The 19,808-nt window shown below is 35.5% G+C and overlaps 2 protein-coding genes across 2 annotated transcripts in view; both read right to left on the bottom strand.

Annotated features, from left to right (window-relative positions):
• Nucleotides 1–19,808, bottom strand: part of LOC123880482 (fer-1-like protein 6) — a 62,202-nt gene that overhangs the window by 13,370 nt on the left and 29,024 nt on the right. The gene's annotated exons all lie outside the window — the stretch shown is intronic.
• Nucleotides 10,326–16,376, bottom strand: LOC123880219 (sodium/potassium/calcium exchanger 5-like). The gene is made up of 6 exons (XM_045928214.1): nt 16,001–16,376; nt 15,755–15,879; nt 14,579–14,681; nt 13,658–13,759; nt 12,657–12,778; nt 10,326–11,777 (listed from the first exon to the last, which is right to left on the bottom strand). The coding sequence occupies exons 1-6, from the start codon at nt 16,188–16,190 to the stop codon at nt 11,562–11,564; spliced, it is 858 nt and encodes a 285-aa protein (XP_045784170.1). The 5' UTR covers nt 16,191–16,376; the 3' UTR covers nt 10,326–11,561.

Genomic DNA, 19,808 nt, shown 5'->3' with positions numbered 1-19,808 from the left:
ATAGACCGATTTCATTAGCTACCATAACAGCCAAGATACTTGACGGCCTCCTGGATAGACAACTGGATCAATACCTAGACCTGCATGATGCACAGTTTGGGTTTAGGGCGGGGCTCTCCACCGAGAGTGCCGTGTTGACCCTAAAGGAGACAGTCAAGTATTATACGAGCAGGAAAACACCAGTGTACGCCTGCTTCTTGGATCTCTCAAAAGCGTTTGATCTGGTGTCTTACCCGATACTCTGGGACAAGCTCAGACGCACTGGCATGCCGCAGGAACTCATCAGCATCTTTAGGCACTGGTATGCAAGGCAGGTTAACCAGGTAAGGTGGGCGGGGGTATACTCGGACACGTATAGGCTGGAATGCGGAGTCAGGCAAGGTGGACGGAGCTCACCGAAGCTTTTCAGCCTGTACATGAACGAGCTGATCGAGGGGCTCAGCAGCATGCATGCGGGATGTTCGATTGATAATCAGATGATTAATAACATCAGTTACGCGGATGATATGGTGCTGCTGAGCCCATCGGTCTGTGCGCTGAGAGATTTGCTGAGGGTGTGCGAAGACTATGCTGAAAAGCATGGACTTAAATATAATGTAAAAAAAAGCATGCTAATGGTCTTTGCGGCGGGTAGCATTTCTCCCAGCTATGTACCTCCAGTGAGACTGTACGGTGCAGAGCTGGTTAGGGTGCCCAAATTCACATACCTGGGTCATGTGGTTACAGCAGACATGAAAGATAACTGTGACATAGATAGGGAACGGAGGGCGTTGGCGGTTAGAGGGAATATGATAGCTCGCAGATTTGCACGTTGCACAAAAGAAGTTAAGGTCACTTTGTTCAAGTCCTTTTGTCAGAGCTTCTACACGTGCAGTCTGTGGGTTGACTATACCCAAAAAACTATAAACGCTCTCCGAGTCCAGTATAATAACATCTTCAGAATAATGTTGGGACTGCCTCGATACTGTAGCGCGTCCGGTATGTTTGCGGAGAACCGTGTAGACGGTTTCTTCGTAATAATGCGGAAACGGATCGCCTCAATTAAAAGCAGGCTGGAGAGAAGTCCCAACATTATCCTGAAGGTGATAGCAGACAGACAGGACAGCGCTCTCAAAGCGCACTGGATGTCTGCATTAGTTAATAAGTATATTAATTATATTAACTAACATAGAATAAGTATCTTATTAACATACATTACATTATAATTTAGTTACTAACATAGGTTAAGATGTTTACTAACATAATATTGTGGGCCTTTGTTGCTTAAATAAATAATATTAAATAAAAAATAATAAATAATAATTATCTATTTATCTTTGAACAGAATGGAATAGAATGAAATGGAATGGAATACAATGATAAATTTTTATTCCTGTAAACTTTTAGGTAAACTTCAAAGTGTTTTTGGATGGTCAGAAAAATTTACCACTGGTTCGGAATGCCGTTCCTACGTTTTCTAGGGTTTCGTACCTCAAAATGAAAAACGGAACTCTTATAGGATCACTTTGTTGTCTATCTCTCTGTCTGTCGTGTTTGTCAAGAAAACCTCTAGGGTACTTCCCGTTGACTCAAAACCATGAAATTTGGCAGGTAACCTAACTGCGTAATTTTGGGTAGTTTTTTTAATCGATAAAGAAAGTTTGCGACATTGTTCAATAAAAAATTTGGATTCCAACTCCTCAATCCTGATGTTGCAGGGGACCTGACTACTAAAGTTTAGTAAAGTTACTGTCGAATTTTTCTAACAGTGTAAGCAGCAGAGCTGAGTTTACCATCAAGTGTTGATATGTGGGTGTTCCATAGAAGCTTTGCATCTAACATTATACCGAGAAACACGGGGTTCTCCTTTATTTTCAACATATGATTATTTATCAATGAATTTATGTCATTTAAGGTCCTGGTATTGGGCAGTGTGAATTCAACACACTTAGATTTCTTTGCATTTGGAAGTAAATTGTTAGCAATAAATCAGAGAGTGACCTGTGATATGGCATTACATATAGTATACATTGTCAAAAATTATAATATTAAAGCTGTGCGTATTGCGTGAGGAATAGGTTGCAAGAGAGTTGCAACTTGCAGGGTTTGATGCATGCGCTATTGCCAGCAAACATGAGACATATTTTTATCTACAGGCAACGTCTGAGTCGGTAACGCATACGTCTAACGCAAGTTGAAATGTATTTAGTTAGACCTATCGACAAGTTTGGAGTCGGGTGCAGTCTAAATGTGGCCCGTGTGTTTAGACTGTCCGTTTCTGTCAGTTTCACGTGTCGTCCCCCGCACTTCACCACCCCGCTTGCACAAATCGAGACAGCACGAAATTTTCAAGATTTCTGGGTGTAATTTCTGGTTTTCGTAGTTCCCACATAATTATAACAATATAAAATATATAACGATAATTTTTTTACTACATAATATTCATTAAATTTTCTAGGTCTGTGGTTTTTCCAAATTTCATTAAATTGCTTCGTTGTCTAGAAAAACGAGCACAAAGTTGGGCCTTTTTTTAAAGAAAAATACAAATCTTTGAGCCCCTGTAATTTTAAAACTACATATTTTTAGAAAAATCTAAAACACCACAGACACAGATATTAGTTTCTAGACTATGTCTGCAAAATTTCATGGACTTTGGTTGCTTAATATTCAAATGAAATGGGAACTACGATTGTATGGAGTAAGTGACGGAGAGAGCTCTGTTAAGAGGAAAACCAATGCGAATGACATAGACGATTTCACCTTCAAACTAGCAATTTTGACATGTCATGACCCTCTATTGACAATTAATCAAGCAGACATTTCAATCTGCGAAATTTACGCGGACTTTTAGTATTTTGACGTAGGAGGGTAAACGATCCAGTAAATGAACAAATAAGGACTACCCTGACATTGACCTAAAATTAAGGTATATGAGAATCGTTCTATATATAATTTTTATATTTTGTGTGTCTGTACACAGTACGTATACACTCTTAAATTATTTAAATATCAAAAAATCAAATAAAATGCGTGGTATTAATTATTATAACTTATTTTATTTAACAAAAGGATAAATTGCCAGTAAATGAACTGGGAATTTCAGTGAATGAACGAACTCTATCTAGTGCATAAACTCTCGATTCCTATTAATAAATAAATTCTTAAATATATTTTCGGCTTGGAATTCAAAAAAAATTGTCAGATTTTCACAGTTTTTGACTTATTGTATATTTTTTTCTACATTTTGCGCGATAAATCAAAAACTATTTTACATAATAATAATAAATAAAACCTGTTTTAGAATGTATAATAGAGCCCTTTCTGTATAATAGAGAAAAACTTAATGCCCATGTTGCACCCAAGTCGCTGGAAGTGCAACATCAGCTGCTGAATGTTTTGAGAGTAGTGAGAACAATATACCGTAACACATGTTATCAGATTTGTTCCTTTGAGCCGAGAAGCCACATGTTCTGATGCTTTTTAGACAATCTAAGATCTCTCATTAAGTGGTCCAAATCATTTTGATTGAATAGTCTAAGTTGAGATGTAAAAGTCACTACATCGTCACTACCTTCTGAAAGTTCTTGAAGTAGATTGGAGGTACTGGGTTGGGGCTGAGGTACAGATTTATCACCAGAAGTCAGAATCGTTCTAATTGTAGACTGCAAGTTACAATAGAGTCGCTTGGAACAATTTTTTTGCTGTTTCTTCTGGTTATATTCACAATGCAGAAATAATAATCATCATGGTGTTTAGATGGTTCGCGCCAAATTATAATACTTTTTTTAGTAAAAGTAGGGTCGATTCTTATTTGCTCATAAACGCAATGAGGAAATACAGCTTCCACATTTAAAAATTTGGAGTCCAGGCCTTGCTGTTAGCTGCTAATGGGTTCTCAAAGTAGCCCGAGTATGCTTGTTTTACAAAGTTAGACACACTTGCACGACATTCTTTAATACGTACTCGCCACCAAATGGTACAAAAATGATTGGAATAACTTGCAGATGTTCTTCTTGATGTTAACACCTCAATAAATTTTGGAAATTACTTGTGTGATCTTAATAAAGTGTGAACATACAAAGTGTGAGTATAGTGCAAAATACGGGGGTACCTGTATCTCAAAAACTAGAGCTGCTGTGTAAAAAATTAAAGTAGATCTGAAATCAGCGACGTCAAATTAGTAAGAAACAGTTTCAAAACCTAATAAAACAAAAAAGTTGAATTTTGTATGCCAGTGAAATGATTCGGAATCGGAAGCCACTTTATATATCGCGAAATTTGGAAATGTGGTCAAATTTTCGAAATCCATATTTATCAATGAAAAGCGACATAATTTTGTAAGTAGTACCTACTTACTTCAGTTTACTATTTTTGAACAGTTTCGCAGAGGTACCTACAACAATCGGCCTCATTCAATCAGCCGCCATATTTATAGTAACAGGCAAATAAATACAATTAAGTATTGGAACTACAATACCTATGCTCCTAAATGTATCTTAAAAAACAAGTCTCATTCAGCGTTACAAGTGCAGAAGAGGAAGTAGACAGACGGATTAACATCAGTTCGAACAAGTACTAGGCACAAAAGGAAAGAATGAAAGGAGCTTACCCAGTACATCTTAAAAGATCCGTTACAGATACATGCATCCTGCCATGCCTCACCTATGCCAGCCAAACATGGGTCCAGACAAAGAATATAAAAAGAATAATAGTGACTTGCTAAAGGGCGATGGCAAGGAGCATAACTTAAGGAAAAAATATTCAAAGTGAGAATTGAAGACATAAGAAAAAAGACAAAGCCTACAGACACCTTGAGACATGCCCTAAAACTGAAATGCAAATGGTCATATTGTATCGATTTTTACAGATGAAAGAAGGACAGGAAAAATCTCCCCTTGGCCAGGTCCAGCAGGCAAAAGAAAAATAGGTAGACCGAAGACGCGTTGGTCTAATGCTATTGTGCAAATCGCGAGAGAAAATTAGCTTGATAGTACCAAAGACAGAGAGAAATGGGGATACCCAAGAGGGATCCTTATCCAAGAAAGAAGAATACCAGAATAAATATTTTAAAAAAAATCTAAAGAAAAATTAAACCGACTTTAAAAACCACAAACACTAAAAAGTAAAAATAATTTTAGTGATTGTGGTTTTTGAAGTCGGTTTTATTTTTCTTTTGAAAATTTTTTATTTCACAATTTTTAGTGGCCCCACTGTACTATAATATGCCATACCCAGTTAAAACCCTACTGTTTACTAAGATTAAGATTAAGGGTACACTGATCGCGAGCAATTTGCTCTTATCCATTGAGGAGTTCCGTTCTCCATCTCGGAAGATATTCATCAGATCTTCATCAAATTTATATGGGACCACCTGCGAAGTATTAAAAAAAAATCCAAATCGGTCCAGGCGTCTTTGAGTAATCGGGGAACATACGTTAAAAAAAAAAGATACCGAGGAATTCAGAACCTCTTCCTTTTTTTGAAGTCGGTTAAAAATATTTTTTAAATTTTGGTAACAGTTTCCTTTTTTGTGATGCCAGGGAGCTCTAAATATCGATTTTGAACGAAATCGGTAAATTGACAAAGAATTTCAAAATGGCGTCGACTTTTTTAAATTTTTAACAGTTTCCTGTTTTGTGATGCCAGGGAGCTCTAAATATCGATTTTGAACGAAATCGGTCAATTAACAAAGAATTTCAAAATGGCGTCGACTTTTTTAAATTTTGGTAACAGTTTCCTTTTTTGTGATCCCAGGGAGCTCTAAATATCGATTTTGAACGACATCGGTCAATTAACAAAGACTTTCAAAATGGCGTCGACTTTTTTAAATTTTGGTAACAGTTTCTTATTTTGTGATCCCAGGGAGCTCTAAATATCGATTTTGAACGAAATCGGTCAATTAATAAAGAATTTCAAAATGGCGTCGACTTTTTTAAATTTTGGTAACAGTTTCCTTTTTTGTGATGCCAGGGAGCTCTAAATATCGATTTTGAACGAAATCGGTCAATTAACAAAGAATTTCAAAATGGCGTCGACTTTTTTAAATTTTGGTAACAGTTTCCTTTTTTGTGATGCCAGGGAGCTCTAAATATCGATTTTGAACGAAATCGGTCAATTAACAAAGAATTTCAAAATGGCGTCGACTTTTTTAAATTTTGGTAACAGTTTCCTGTTTTGTGATGCCAGGGAGCTCTAAATATCGATTTTGAACGAAATCGGTCAATTAACAAAGAATTTCAAAATGGCGTCGACTTTTTTAAATTTTGGTAACAGTTTCTTATTTTGTGATCCCAGGGAGCTCTAAATATCGATTTTGAACGAAATCGGTCAATTAACAAAGAATTACAAAATGGTGCCAACTGTTTTAAGTTTTGGTAACAATTTCCTGTTTTGTGATCCTAGGGATCCTCAGATATTGATTTTGAACAAAATCTATGACAGTTCAAGAAAATAGATTTTAAACACTATTTAAATTATTATCATTAACATTAAATTAAATGAAAACACGACGCGCGACGTGTACTGCAGCCCCTGAGCTTGAGCACAGGCCGAGCCGGTATAAACCGATTTCTCTCCGTACGCGACGTAGCGCCTGTGCTCACGCACACACGCGCCTCTAGCTTGTAGTAGTGTACCTATCGTAGCGCGCTTGTATGAAGCTTTGACTCTGTTCGCTACTCATGTGGTTATACAACGCAATACCACACTCACAAACACTCGTACAAACATACAGACAAGTATATACTCACACACACTCACACACACACACATGGACGCACACGCACTTTTGAACGGTTTGAACGGAACACGGTTTTGAAATTGAAATTGAAAAAAGTGTAAGAATTTGTAAGAAAATATTTAAAAAAGGTATATCAGCCGGTTTTTTATTCCAGCTCTTAATACATGTAAAAACGTCCAATCTGTTCATTTACTTGAGCCTTTACCCTAGTACCTAATTATATCGACCGCCCCATATCAAAACAAAGTAAATGTCATTTTTCCGAAAATCGTTTTATGTCATAAGCCTAACTTTCATAGTATGTCCCGTTGTATTGTAAGGACACCCACATTAAAGTAAAATTAAAAGCTAGTAAGTCGCTTTGACCATTTTAAAACATAGTAAGTCTATGAACTCGCTAGGTTTTTAATAGATTAATGCGCCTTACTAAGTTTTTCAAAGGAATTAGATTAAATAAAATAAATATCACCCATTATCTAAATACCATGTCAAAACAGTAAATACTTAATAATGCATTAAAACTTAAAAGTAAGATAGGAAAAGTCAAAAGGAGTTCTGACCTCTACATGTCAACTGTTAAATATGGTTTGCAAGGGAAATACTTTGCATACTTACATAATGTTTTTAGGGTTCCATATCTCAAAAGGAAACACGGGACCCTTACAGGATCACTTTGTTGTCTGTCTTTCTGTCCGTCTGTCCGTCTGTCGTGTCTGTCAAGAAAACCGATAGGGTATTTCCCGTTAACCTAGAATTATGGGCAGGTAGATAGGTCTCAACTCTCATAGCCCAAGTAAAGGAATAAATCCGAGAACCAATTTCGTGATTCTAGATCAACGGGAAGTACTGTATAGGTTTTTTTGACGGACGGACGGACAAATGGACAGACAACAAAGTGATCCTTTAAGAGCTCCGTTTTTCATTTTGAGGTACGGAACCCTAAAAAAGAAAATGATGCACATGTTATGAATAAATGTGTAGGCCAGTCTTCACACTAAAATATTTAAACCCCTTTAATTTAAAAACTGTCATAGCCTAGTGGTTAGAACGTCCGCCTCCTAATCGAAGGTCGGGGCTTCGATCCTGGAATCACGCACTACTAACTTTTCAGTTATGTGCGTTTTAAGCAATTTAATATCACTTGCTTTAACGGCGAAGGAAAACATCGTGAGGAAACCTGCATACCTGCAAGTTTTCCATGTTCTCAAAGGTGTGTTCCTAAACTTCTCTTGAATTTAAACCACTTACTAGGTTTTGATCTGAGAAAGAAATTTGACATTAATTGACAAAATTGAGAGACCTAAGCTTGTATAAGAACACAGAAGTGTCATAATTCGTGTTCACTTTGCCTAACGTCTCTCAGAGAGCAGAGAGAGATTTAAACTGTTTCTTATAATCATTGGCCATATTTCAAATGCGAAAGTGTGTTTGTTGGTTTAATATTCAATCACGCTGCAACGGAGCAACCAGTCGACGTGGTTTTTTGCATGGATACATTTAAAGACCTTGAGAGTGACATCTCTCTACGCATCGTATTCTTTATTGCTGAGGGTTGTGACCTCTTTCCATTATTCCTACATCTAATGGTAGGTTTTCTTGGGATGCGGTGAGTTCAAAGAGCCTACGGAACGACTAGAAAAACGAGATTTTGACTCTTAGGTTTAACGGTTATGAATTAGTTATTATTATCAGTGATAAAATTGATTAGGGCTGCCAGGTAAAATGACATTTATCTCGGAAAATCAAAGAGTTTCCACGAGATTTTTTCCAAGTTTGCGCTACTAAGTACATATTATGAAGAGGAAAGGTTTGTTTGTTTGTTATCGATAAACTCTGAAACTACTGAACTACTTGCACTAAAGACATAATCATCAACATCAACCGACAGACGTCCACAGTGAACATAAGTCTTTAATAGGGTCTTCCACATGCTACGGGTTTGCGCCGCCTGAATCTTTGCGCTTGCGCTTGACGACAATCATGCTTTAAAGAAAGCAATGATGAGGTCCAAGTTGGAGCACGCTTACCTAGAAGATGCCTATTCACTCTTGGCTTGCAGGTATCTAAGGTATATATGGCAGGAAACACGGCCGCCGAAATGGCGTTCCAACCTTTAGGCTCTCCCCATTGCCCGCAGCATGAATCTGAGCTTTCTTATGATGGTTATATTATTATGTACATATAATATCTCATAAGAAATCTCTAACACACAATCCAGCTAAGTAGGTCCAATTTCAAAAAAAGCTAGCTAGCCGACAAATCTAACTCAGTTAGGCAGCCTTCGGGAACCTTCGAGATGTCTCTCGTCCAAAATTCCTCAATGCTTGAAGACCAGTCTTTGAATAGTGCATGATGTCAGTGATGAAAAATGGATCCGAAATATAGGTCTTTTTTGTACACAGGAAATGCCTGACGCATACCCCTCCGTCATGTGGGGCTTGCACCAAACTTGCACTACTACGAAATCCATTTCGGAACACGGCACCCGGAACGAGGCGCGCTATCTCCTAAAAACATAGGTATAATACCTATTTAGAACACTTACTATCTGTCATCATAATCTATGACAACCTCCGAGTATTTACCTGGTAAAACCGTGACTTTAGAATAAATTTTAGTATATAAGCAGGCTTCATTTAGAAATGAAAAAATCCCTATTTTATTTTTCAACGATTATAAACACAACTTTCATTCAAAAATAATAAGCTTAAATTCATTTTAAATAATATTTTGCGACGAAATGACGCGCGCAGTCCGCCCGTCATGACAGTCCAGTGGACACTGAATTCCATAGAGCGCCTGCAAGAAAATAAATAGCACAGGAAGTTTTTTGGTTAGTTTTAGATTATTTAAGAAATTAAAAACATTTAGTATAAAACTAACAGTTCGAATTGATTGCTAAACCTAAACATATCATTTTCTGGAGGTTGGCTTCAAAGTATCAAGATGTTAAAGAAAATTTTTACAGAACAAGTTGCGAACAGCAATGTTTTCAACTTGTTTTTTTTTTTTATTGGGATAATGTATACAAAATTAAAAGAGGCACTTATAATCTTCACAAACTGAAGTTTTTAATTGCATGTATTTAATAGCTGTTAATGCTTTAGAAAAATAAACAATTTACTTCAAAGTACAGCGTTTTTGCGATTTGTCAAATAGCCATAGTCTTAACAAACACCACAGAAACAAATTATCATAAAAAATTATAAATCTTCAATTAAGTACCTTATAATATTATCAAATTATAAAAATCAAATTTATTAGAGCTCAAAGCACATTGTGGGAGAGTCGAAGAGATGCAACGCGTATTTTAAATGTTGCTAATTAAACTAAAATGCATCTCCATTACGTAACATGAACATTTTGTATGGATTATATTTAACAAAACAATCAAATTGACGCGCAGTCAGACTAATTCTTCAATCTGTTTATACTTATATACTTACCTAAAGTAATGGATATGAAGTTTAGTTTAATTTATAAAAATAGATAACAGGTAGGTACGCGTCGCTTCATTTCGGTCCGCCGCAATTTGCTTTGAGTCTTAATACGCATAAACTAGAAACTAAGCAGTCGTTCTATTTGATCATGCAGAAATTAGAATTGATATGAATGAAAATTATTAAAATGAAGAAATGAAAATTATATACATTGCCACTTTCCATAAAATAGACTAGCAATCTCCAAGCACGAGATTCGGCAGGTAAAGTAGAGAAATATAAAATTAATTAATTATATTATTAGAGATTATGTCATAAAATTAAATTGGATTTCATTAATTACAAGATTAGTGAACCAAAATTGTGACAATGTAAAGATTTCTTATTTAAGTAACAACACCTATGAAATACTATAAAATATTAAAATTATTAAAATCTGACCTTAACACTAATTATGTTAATTTTCTGTTAGCGCGGACGTTTGACATTTTAAAAACATGCAAAAGAAATGGAAACTGTTAGTATGTACCTAAATAACTTAGTTCACAATGGTCCACGCAATCGGCGAACATGTTGAGGATCACATCTTGGCGAATATTTGCCAGACCAGGCAGGTGGCCAGCGCCTACCAACTTTTAGGATTTGCATAAAGAATCTGGAGCAATTCGCTACGTTCACCTATTGGCTTGCACGTGCCGAAAGTAGTGAACTAATGGTGATACCGTGTTATATGTTATGTCTATAATTAATAAAAGTAGAATTGTCAGATAGTACATGAAACTAGAACAGTGCCTATAGAAAATTATCAAATAAATAGTAACAGTTCATTTAAATATTATTAAATATTAGTAAGGTTAAACAATTATTAACATTTAAAATTCCAATCCTAAAATCGTCAGAATATAAAATATTAAGTTATTATTCTAAAATTATTATTAACTAACAATGTAAATTAATTATTTTAACCACTACACTTTTCTTCGATGGCATCGAGTAAAGGTAGTAAATATTCATAATTTTTTGGCTTGATGGATTGGACCCACATAACGATTAAAAGCAGCGACGCGCGACGGCGACGTTTCTCATGTGACTTCTAAAAATTCTTATACAACCAGGAACATGAAGAATAAACCTACGATTAAGTACATGAGGGATCCTGCAAGTTGCAGCTTTAGCACAATCAGTGCGACTAAGCTTATTCGTTGCTTTTGCAAGCTTTCTCGAAGCAAGGCCGCAAAGAAATTGACTTGTGATCGGACTGCTACTTTGCAATCACCTTCGCAGGTCGCTGCTATGGAGCTTTTTACTAGGGTCCAAACCTTATGTTCATGCAATAACTAAGGTGACCGATTCACTTTGCTTCTCTATGTTCGGTCCCGCAATACTCGCTACAAAACATACTTTTATGAATGTGGGCGAATTGGCAAATTAACTGGGAAAAGTACGTTGAGCTCAATCATTGCAGCCATTACAAGGAACCCAGCATACACTACTGCATATGACAAACCTACTTTCCAATCTAATTGGAACTTGTTTAAAAGGAGGAATAAGTAAAATGCTAATAACGTAGATAGAAGAGATATAGCGCTATAGGAGAGGCCACTTGAGTTGATCATTACCTGAAATCCGAATAGTTTTTATTAGGTATTGATCTATATAATTGTATACTGTGTTATTATATTAAGAGGGGTCTCTCCATCACTCGCTTCATACAAAAGTAGTTCCAATTTCATTTGAATATTAAGCAACCAAATTCCATGAAATTTTGCAGACATATTCTAGAAACTAATATCTATGTCTGTGGTTTTCCAGATTTCTGTTAAAATATTCAGTTTCAAAGTTACGCGGTCTTAAACATTTACATACAAATCTTTGAGCCCCTGTAATTTTAAAACTACATATTTTTAGAAAAATCTAAAACACCACAGACACAGATATTAGTTTCTAGAATATGTCTGCAAAATTTCATGGACTTTGGTTGCTTAATATTCAAACGAAATTGGAACTACGATTGTATGGAGCGAGTGACGGAGAGAGCCCTGTTAATATCATTATTTTATACCCCCGATTTTGAATCGGCTGTCTTCTGAACCTACAGTTAACTAAGCTATCGAAAAGATAAGAAAGATTTATGGCAAAATACATGTACCTAGAGTTCACAGGGTTCCATGCCCGACGAGTGCTAAAGGGTTCTGATCTTATTACGATGTCCGTCGGTGCGTTCGTCCGTCTGTCCGTCCATCCATCTGTATATCAGCGGGCTGTATCTCATGAACCGTAGAACGTAGAGAGTTGAAATTTTTACAGAGTATGTAATTCTATTTTCTATTGAATCTACTTTCCATCCCGGATCAAAATCAAATCAAAGAGTTCCCACGGGATTTAAAAAAATCCAACTCCACGCGCATAAAGTCGCGGGCCACAGCTAATAATCATTTAAATAACACAAAATAGTAATGTTACGTCAGGTCCAAAAGTAGGAACTATGTATTACTCACCCAATGATTATCAGGATACGAAGGATAGATCAAGGACTTGACAAGCCAGGGCAACCCTAGACATAGCAGGATGTCGAAAGTGTTCGATCCTATTGTATTGCTGATGCCCATTGAACCGTGACCTGAAACGCGATAAGTAAATCTAAATAAATTACCTACAGAAATAAAAAATATTAGTAAGATAAAAAAATTCAAAATGAAAACTTAAAAATTTTGTGATTAAAAATATCTGAGTCGGCTCGGGAAATGTTGAAACCTATGTGCATTGCCGGGTACATTATTAGATATTAGACTACCTAACACGCTAATATTTTACGATTGTGTTGTTGCTTCCCGCTGTGCCGAAAGATAAAATTTGCTTAAGTTTGTCACTATAATTTTTTATAAAGTGAAATTTATATAATTTCTTTTGAGAATAAATTCTTTAACCAAAAGACAAAGTGCTCAGTTTACAGCACCGACGCAATGTTGCCTGCTTATCGGTTTTCTATCAGAAATACTTAGGAGAGTGAGCTCAGAAGCTTCACAACCTTATGACAACAACTCCTTCACCATTCTATCACAGAACAGCGAGACACCGTAAACTTTGGCATCCATAAGTGGTCGATATCCAATTCACACGCACGAAATGTTTTTGCTCTGAATACGAACCGCTAAGCTGTGAAATACCCTTACAGCTTCCGTGTTTCCTGCCAAGTACAACTGTTTACAACTTTACAACTGAAAAAAGAACTGTTTTCGAAATTTTCTTATATTCAGTTCGCATAACTTTGTTTTGCTTGCTACTAGCATTTTCCTCGCTGTAGTGATATGAAAAGTTGTGTTTGTCGCACGGCTGCAAAATAATTTGCCCTCGTGTCTTTGAATTCCTCGCTACGCTCAGGATTCTGTATTGCTACTCTATCCAACCTTAGAATCCTTCGATTGTTCGAAATTCAATACAAACACTAGCGGCAAGTTATAACTTTGCAGCCTTGCATAAATAAATCAAGATACCTTACCTTGCATTGTGACAATCACGCTTGACACAGCTTCTGGTAGACTAGCGCCCGCTGCTAAAATGGTGAGGCCAGTAATGCTATCCGGAATATTGAGGGTATCGCCTAAAAGAAAAACATAAACCAATTGAACCAGCAGATGACGAACCCAGAACCTAGCTCACATATCATTTTTTATTCTATGACAAGTCCGACAAGTCAGTCTTTTACCACCTTTTACAGTAATGAAGCAAATCACTGAATTGGACATGTGCACATATTATTAAGAACAACTACCGACTTTATGCCATTAGTATTCAAATGAAACTGGAACTACGATTGTATGAAACGAGTGGAAACGAGTGACGGAGACAGCCCTCTTTTCGAAATCCGTTAAGATCTCGTGGAGTTCCTGGGAACATGGCAATGCAAACCCCTTACGGTACGACCTTTAAGTTAAAAAAAAATTGACCAATCGCAATGCACACATCTAAATCAACACCAATAACAATATTACAATACTAGGGAGTTATTTATAAGATAAATAAAGTTTTGAAATTGCAGATAAGCTAAGCCAACCTACCAATGTTTATATAAGGTGAATTATGCAATGACACTTACGTTATAAATACATAAATATAAAGAGATGATCCCGGCTATGCTAACGTGGTAAGTCGACATACTCCAGACTAGTTTTTTACTTTGGATTATGCTAGGTTATTTACATTCATAAGTGCACCTGTGATGGACGACCATACTGCAGTGAATTTGTACTTTTATAGTCATAATTGTACGGAAGTTGGTAGGGTAAATAAATAAAAAAAGAACCCCGGATGGGTTCAAAACTTGGTCACGTGGTTACTGGTTAGTCGGACTTACGTACGATTAACTACGTGAGTCGGTATCATCTATAATTCACGGAATCACGATAGTTAAGACACTTACGTTCACATAATATTTCCAACGAAGGCACAAAGTAATCCTCGCAGATGATCCCCAGCAGTAAAAAACAGTACACGGCCAACACGCAATGAATCAGTATAAATCCCTGTGAAGAAATTTTAAGTATATCAGTTACATCATGAAATGAGCATTAAGTTAGCGAATCGTCTAGCTGGTGGGTGGTTTCACCCGTGACTAGTTAGGTGGTTAGGTATCAAGATATCAATAATACTACGGTACAATACTACTAACTTGTACAATAGGTAAGTGTTAGATATGTATTGCATAAAAATCTGTTTAAACTAATTCTTACTGAAAGTTTTTGTTACAACTAGCTTTAACTAGTTATTAAAAACTAGCTGTAAGATTTTGTGGCAAAACTTTATAAATTAGCATCAAATATATTGCAATATACCTAATAATTAATAATAACAAGCAAATTAATTATTTTAAAATGAAAAACTACCTACTTAGCAAGTAGATTGGCTGGGCGTTGGTGAATCAGTCACTAAGTCAGGGATTTTTTAAATATTATTTCTAATAATTTTTCATGCAGGATTAGAAAATACAAGTGAAACTAGCTTCGTCTGAATTTTATAGCAATGTAACAATATCTATCAACATACTTTATACCCATTTCTTATAAAACTGTTTAAATTAATAAAGTGTAAGTGTAGTGCTATTCACTAGACTTACACTTGAATAATTTAGAGATTATTTACCTACAACAGAATTAGCTACAATACTAAACTATGATTATGACTAAATATAGATAAATGGAGACGGTCATGGACCATGGACACTTCTCTGGTAAGTTTCCTTGCCTGCATTAGTACAAGGGCATTACCGTGCATTGTATCCTATAAAACAGGGCAATGAATACATGAATACTATAGCTAAGCTTAATGAAGTATATGATGTTCAAAAAACACCAACAACGGTGATTCTAAGCCAACAACATTACATCTATTTCGATTTGCTCATTTACTCCCAACTTTTCCGACATGGAAGATCTAATGTAGGTACCTACACGTTTTTTGTCTATTGACAAAAAACGTACCAGGATTTCGAAATTGCGCATTAGTTTTTAAAGAAAAATAGGCGTCTCTTTGAGATTACTAAAGTGAGAAGTGTTATGACTCCCCGAAAAGAAGAAATTGATAAATTAATGTCACTCACGTGCTGTCTTTGGGATCTATTCAGGCCATCAGAAGGAAATTCTAATATCGCTGGCGGCGTGCAATTTTTATTTCCTTGTTCAATTAGTCCCAACAGGTGGCGAGATGCAAGACTAGGTTCCAGACCTGGGTACAACAACGAAAGTTTTTGACACTAACACCCCATTAAGAACCATGTTTTAAGGCACATATTCTTTTAATTAGGTGAACTGATAATTATCGTTAAATTTAGTTCAACGTTACTTACCTGAGTTATCCTCTTCGACAGTTGCATTATGTGAGTTCACAAGAAAGTAAAATATCGGTATGCCGAAGAATAACAGAACGCGGATGCAAAAAGATACCCTGTATTTACTCGTGCATAAAATCTTCTTTTGTTTTTTTTGGTTTTTTTGTTTCTTTTGTTTTCTTTTCTTATTCAGCATTCTTTTAGCCATCACAATTAAATATCAAACAACAAAAAACGACTAGAAATTAAAATTTAACAGCTAACACAACGAATTTATCCTTTGTGAAATGAAAAACTCGAATATTTCTCCGTTGATCCAACTCAATTTCATTGGCAAATAAATTATGGCCGTTGCATTAAAAGTGTGGAGTGACATACAAGTCACTTCGACGCCGACCAATCACGAGTAAGCTTAATATTTTCTTGTACACGAAGTTGTTTATCATTGGACTAAATCGATTAGGTTCATTTTACTTTCATCAGTTGTAGGGTAAACAAATAAAATCTCAGGTAGTCGATATGCACTGGCTGAGTAGGTACCTACTGGGTATATTCCGTTGCGCCGACCTTTCAAATATAGAATTGTAGCGTGTTTTCGTCATATCCAAAAATGGATTAAAGGGGATTACCGATAGCTTAGCTATGTGTGACACCAATTACATAGATCTTTAGATATCTAAATACCAAATATCTATATTGAATGGGCAATCAACAAAATATGATAAATTAAAAATGCGGGAGGTGATCTTGTTACTAAATTAATCAGGTTGATAATATCAAGTACCTAACTTATTGTTCAATGCAGCGGTACAATGGCTGTAAAATGGCTGCAATCTATGAGGTAAATGAACAAATAAGCATGAATCAAAATTAAGGAATAAAATAGGTACTTTAGTAGGAATAGGTTAACCTGAAAACACAATGTTATGAAAAGGTTATAAAATTAAAATATCAAAACGATGTAATAATATTATTAAAAATGCTTAGTTGTTTCAGAGTTTGTTACTCATGCCACAATGACTGAACCGGTTTGGTTGAAATTTGTACCTTTATAACACACAAGCTACTTTTCATTTCGGAAAACCAAAGAGTTCCCATGGGATTTTAAAAATCTAAATCCATACGGACTAAGTTGCGGGAACCATCTAGTTAGATAGACAGTAAGTATAGTTTCAGAGGCGGTCTTAGCCATTGCGAGGCTCCGGGCGGCAGGTCTTGCGAGGCCCTAGTTTGTTCTTCGTGAAAAGTATGTGATGCGAAAGTAGGTCTGTTTGTTTGTTTAGGTATTTTTCATGTTTGAGAAGAAATGCTAAAGTTATACAAATAAATAGACTTTTAAAATATTTTACATTAAAAGATTTACAAAATTAACAAATACAGAGATGATAAATTTTAAAATTGATGTAAGTGGCTTTTCCTAAGACTAAAATCTTTAATTAAAGCGCAATAATCTAACGAATGATAAGACGAAAGATCCACGTAGATTTACCTGCTTTCTTTTGATACCTCGTTTCCTTTTTGAACTACCTGACTCAATTTTTCTGCCGGCATCACGATCACGCGAACTCATTTCGTGAATCTTGTTTTGTTTCGCACAAACAGTCAGAAATAATTTTTAAGTATCACATAGTTTTTTTTTACTTTTACCTTACTCAATACTTCAAATACTTTAATTTACACATTTCCAGCTCACTCAATACTAGAACGTAATCTTGGATACTTAGAATACAAGTGTAAATTAAAAATTTATAACACCCCCGACGATCCAAAGTATTTGAGTTTTCCAAAACATCATTTTCAAATAAATAATTATGTGTTTAGGCAACGTCCATCTTGACAGCTTGACATTTGTCTGTTGACATAATATTATGAACCTAACGGTTATCTAACCTTTTTTTCTACAAGAAAACTAGAAAAGAGCTGATAACTCTTAAACGGCTGAACCAATTTTTTTAGATTATAGCTAAGAACACTCTCGATCAAGCCACCTTTCAAACAAAAAAAACTAAATTAAAATCGGTTCATTCGTTTAGGCGCTACGATGCCACAGACAGATACACAGATACACAGATACACACGTCAAACTTATAACACCCCTCTTTTTGGGTCGGGGGTTAAAAAAAGGAAAATTAATTTACTTCCCTCTTAATTAACCCATATTGGCATTTTATGTAGAAAATTATGCCTCGTATATAATACACAATATTCTATTTTCATTTTATTTACATTGTTTGACTGTGATTTTATCTGATGCTAAGTTATATTATAATGCAATTTAAAATGAACGCGGCTTACTTGAAAGGATTGTGATAGTGTAACCAAACCCAAAATGTTAATTTAAAAGAAAGAGCAAGGAAATTGGCAGTAGTTATATATTGAATGATAAACTAGCGTTTGATAATAATCATGCCTGATGGGAAGCAATGATGAGGTCTTCTATAATACTCATTCACTTTGCCTTGAACTTTGAAGTCATTCAAGTTACATAGAATAAAACACGGACATTCGCCACCTTAGCCGTTAGTTTCTTCACCGTAAGAAAAGGTTTCGTATGAGTTAATTTCATGTCAACCACAAAATGATGACTACTTTTACGGCGACTTTATTTTCCGCAATAAAACGGTGAGAGAAGAACAAAATTGTAAAAGTGAAGACACTTTGCAAGAAATGTCCGATAGAAAACCGATAAACAGGAGACAATTGCATGGGTGCCTAAGCTGTAAACTTTATCTAACTCCATTGTAATATTGAAAACATTAATTTAATTGAATTTTTAATTCAATATTTGGATTTGGGTCAACGTTCTACACTAAATAGGTACCAAAATTTCAGGTTTGTAACTCATTTCATCTACGAGCTAAGAGACCTGTGAGACGCGGACAGACAGACTGACAGACAGCAGAGTGATATTAATAGGGCTCCGTTTTTACCCTTTGTGAAGTGAAGTTCACACGAGAGAGAGAGAGAGAGAGAGAGAGAGAGAGAGAGAGAGAGAGAGAGAGAGTCTTTTACAGTATTTGAATAGAGTAGATATAAATTAGTCATATTTATGTAGGTATACATAGAGTAAGGACAATATATTCAGTTTCCTTTATAGTAAACGTAGGTTTAATTATATAAAATTCAATACCTCTTGCCTAAGGGCTTATTACTTGAGATGGATTATTGCGGTTTCCAATAGAAGTTGCGATGCGTATAATTGAATCGTAGCGAATATAAAACTATGATAAAATATAATATTTTACTCAGTTTCAGTTAATAGTCAATTTTATTTTTCTAAATCTGGGCCCGCGATTATAAAGACATGTTTAAATAATGATGATGATACCCTAAACAAAATCAGATCACTACGATATTCGACCTTATCTAAATGAGATAAGGTCGAATATCCGTATTGATCGATACTGATCATCTTATGAATTTGTATGTGAAATAGTACTTCATATCAACCTGACAACACGAAGTTTTAAAAGGTAGAATAGGTGAAGCTGAATGAAGGAATGACGAAGAGAGTCTTTTGGGCAACTCATTTGAAAACCAGTATATTCGGACTAAAAACAACTGACTTAACTTAAAATACCTTTATATTAAATGCGAAATTGTGCTTTACAATTCACATAAAAATACAATTTAACAAGTGTAAATTAAAAATTTATAACACCCCCGACAAGTGAAGGTTACAGTAACTAGAGAAGAGCTGATAACTTTCAAACGGCTGAACCGATTTTCTTGGATTATAGCTAAGAACACTCTCGATCAAGCCACCTTTCAAACAAAAAAAGGTAAATTAAAATCGGTTTATTAGTTTAGGAGCTACGATGCCACA

This window comes from Maniola jurtina, chromosome Z, assembly GCF_905333055.1.
Source record: "Maniola jurtina chromosome Z, ilManJurt1.1, whole genome shotgun sequence".
NCBI lineage: Eukaryota > Metazoa > Arthropoda > Insecta > Lepidoptera > Nymphalidae > Maniola > Maniola jurtina.
The sequence above is the reverse complement of the archived record's forward strand: the minus strand, read 5'-3'. Positions and strand labels throughout refer to the sequence as shown.

What these genes read in the sequence shown, in the direction of transcription:
- LOC123880219 (XM_045928214.1), bottom strand. Translation starts at nt 16,190, where the DNA reads ATGGCTAAAAGAATGCTGAATAAGAAAAGAAAACAAAAGAAACAAAAA. An exon ending in TGTCGAAGAGGATAACTCAG is followed by an intron (nt 15,880 to 16,000) that starts GTAAGTAACGTT and finishes TGTTGTACCCAG; the next exon opens with GTCTGGAACCTAGTCTTGCA. An exon ending in ATAGATCCCAAAGACAGCAC is followed by an intron (nt 14,682 to 15,754) that starts GTGAGTGACATT and finishes ATTTCTTCACAG; the next exon opens with GGATTTATACTGATTCATTG.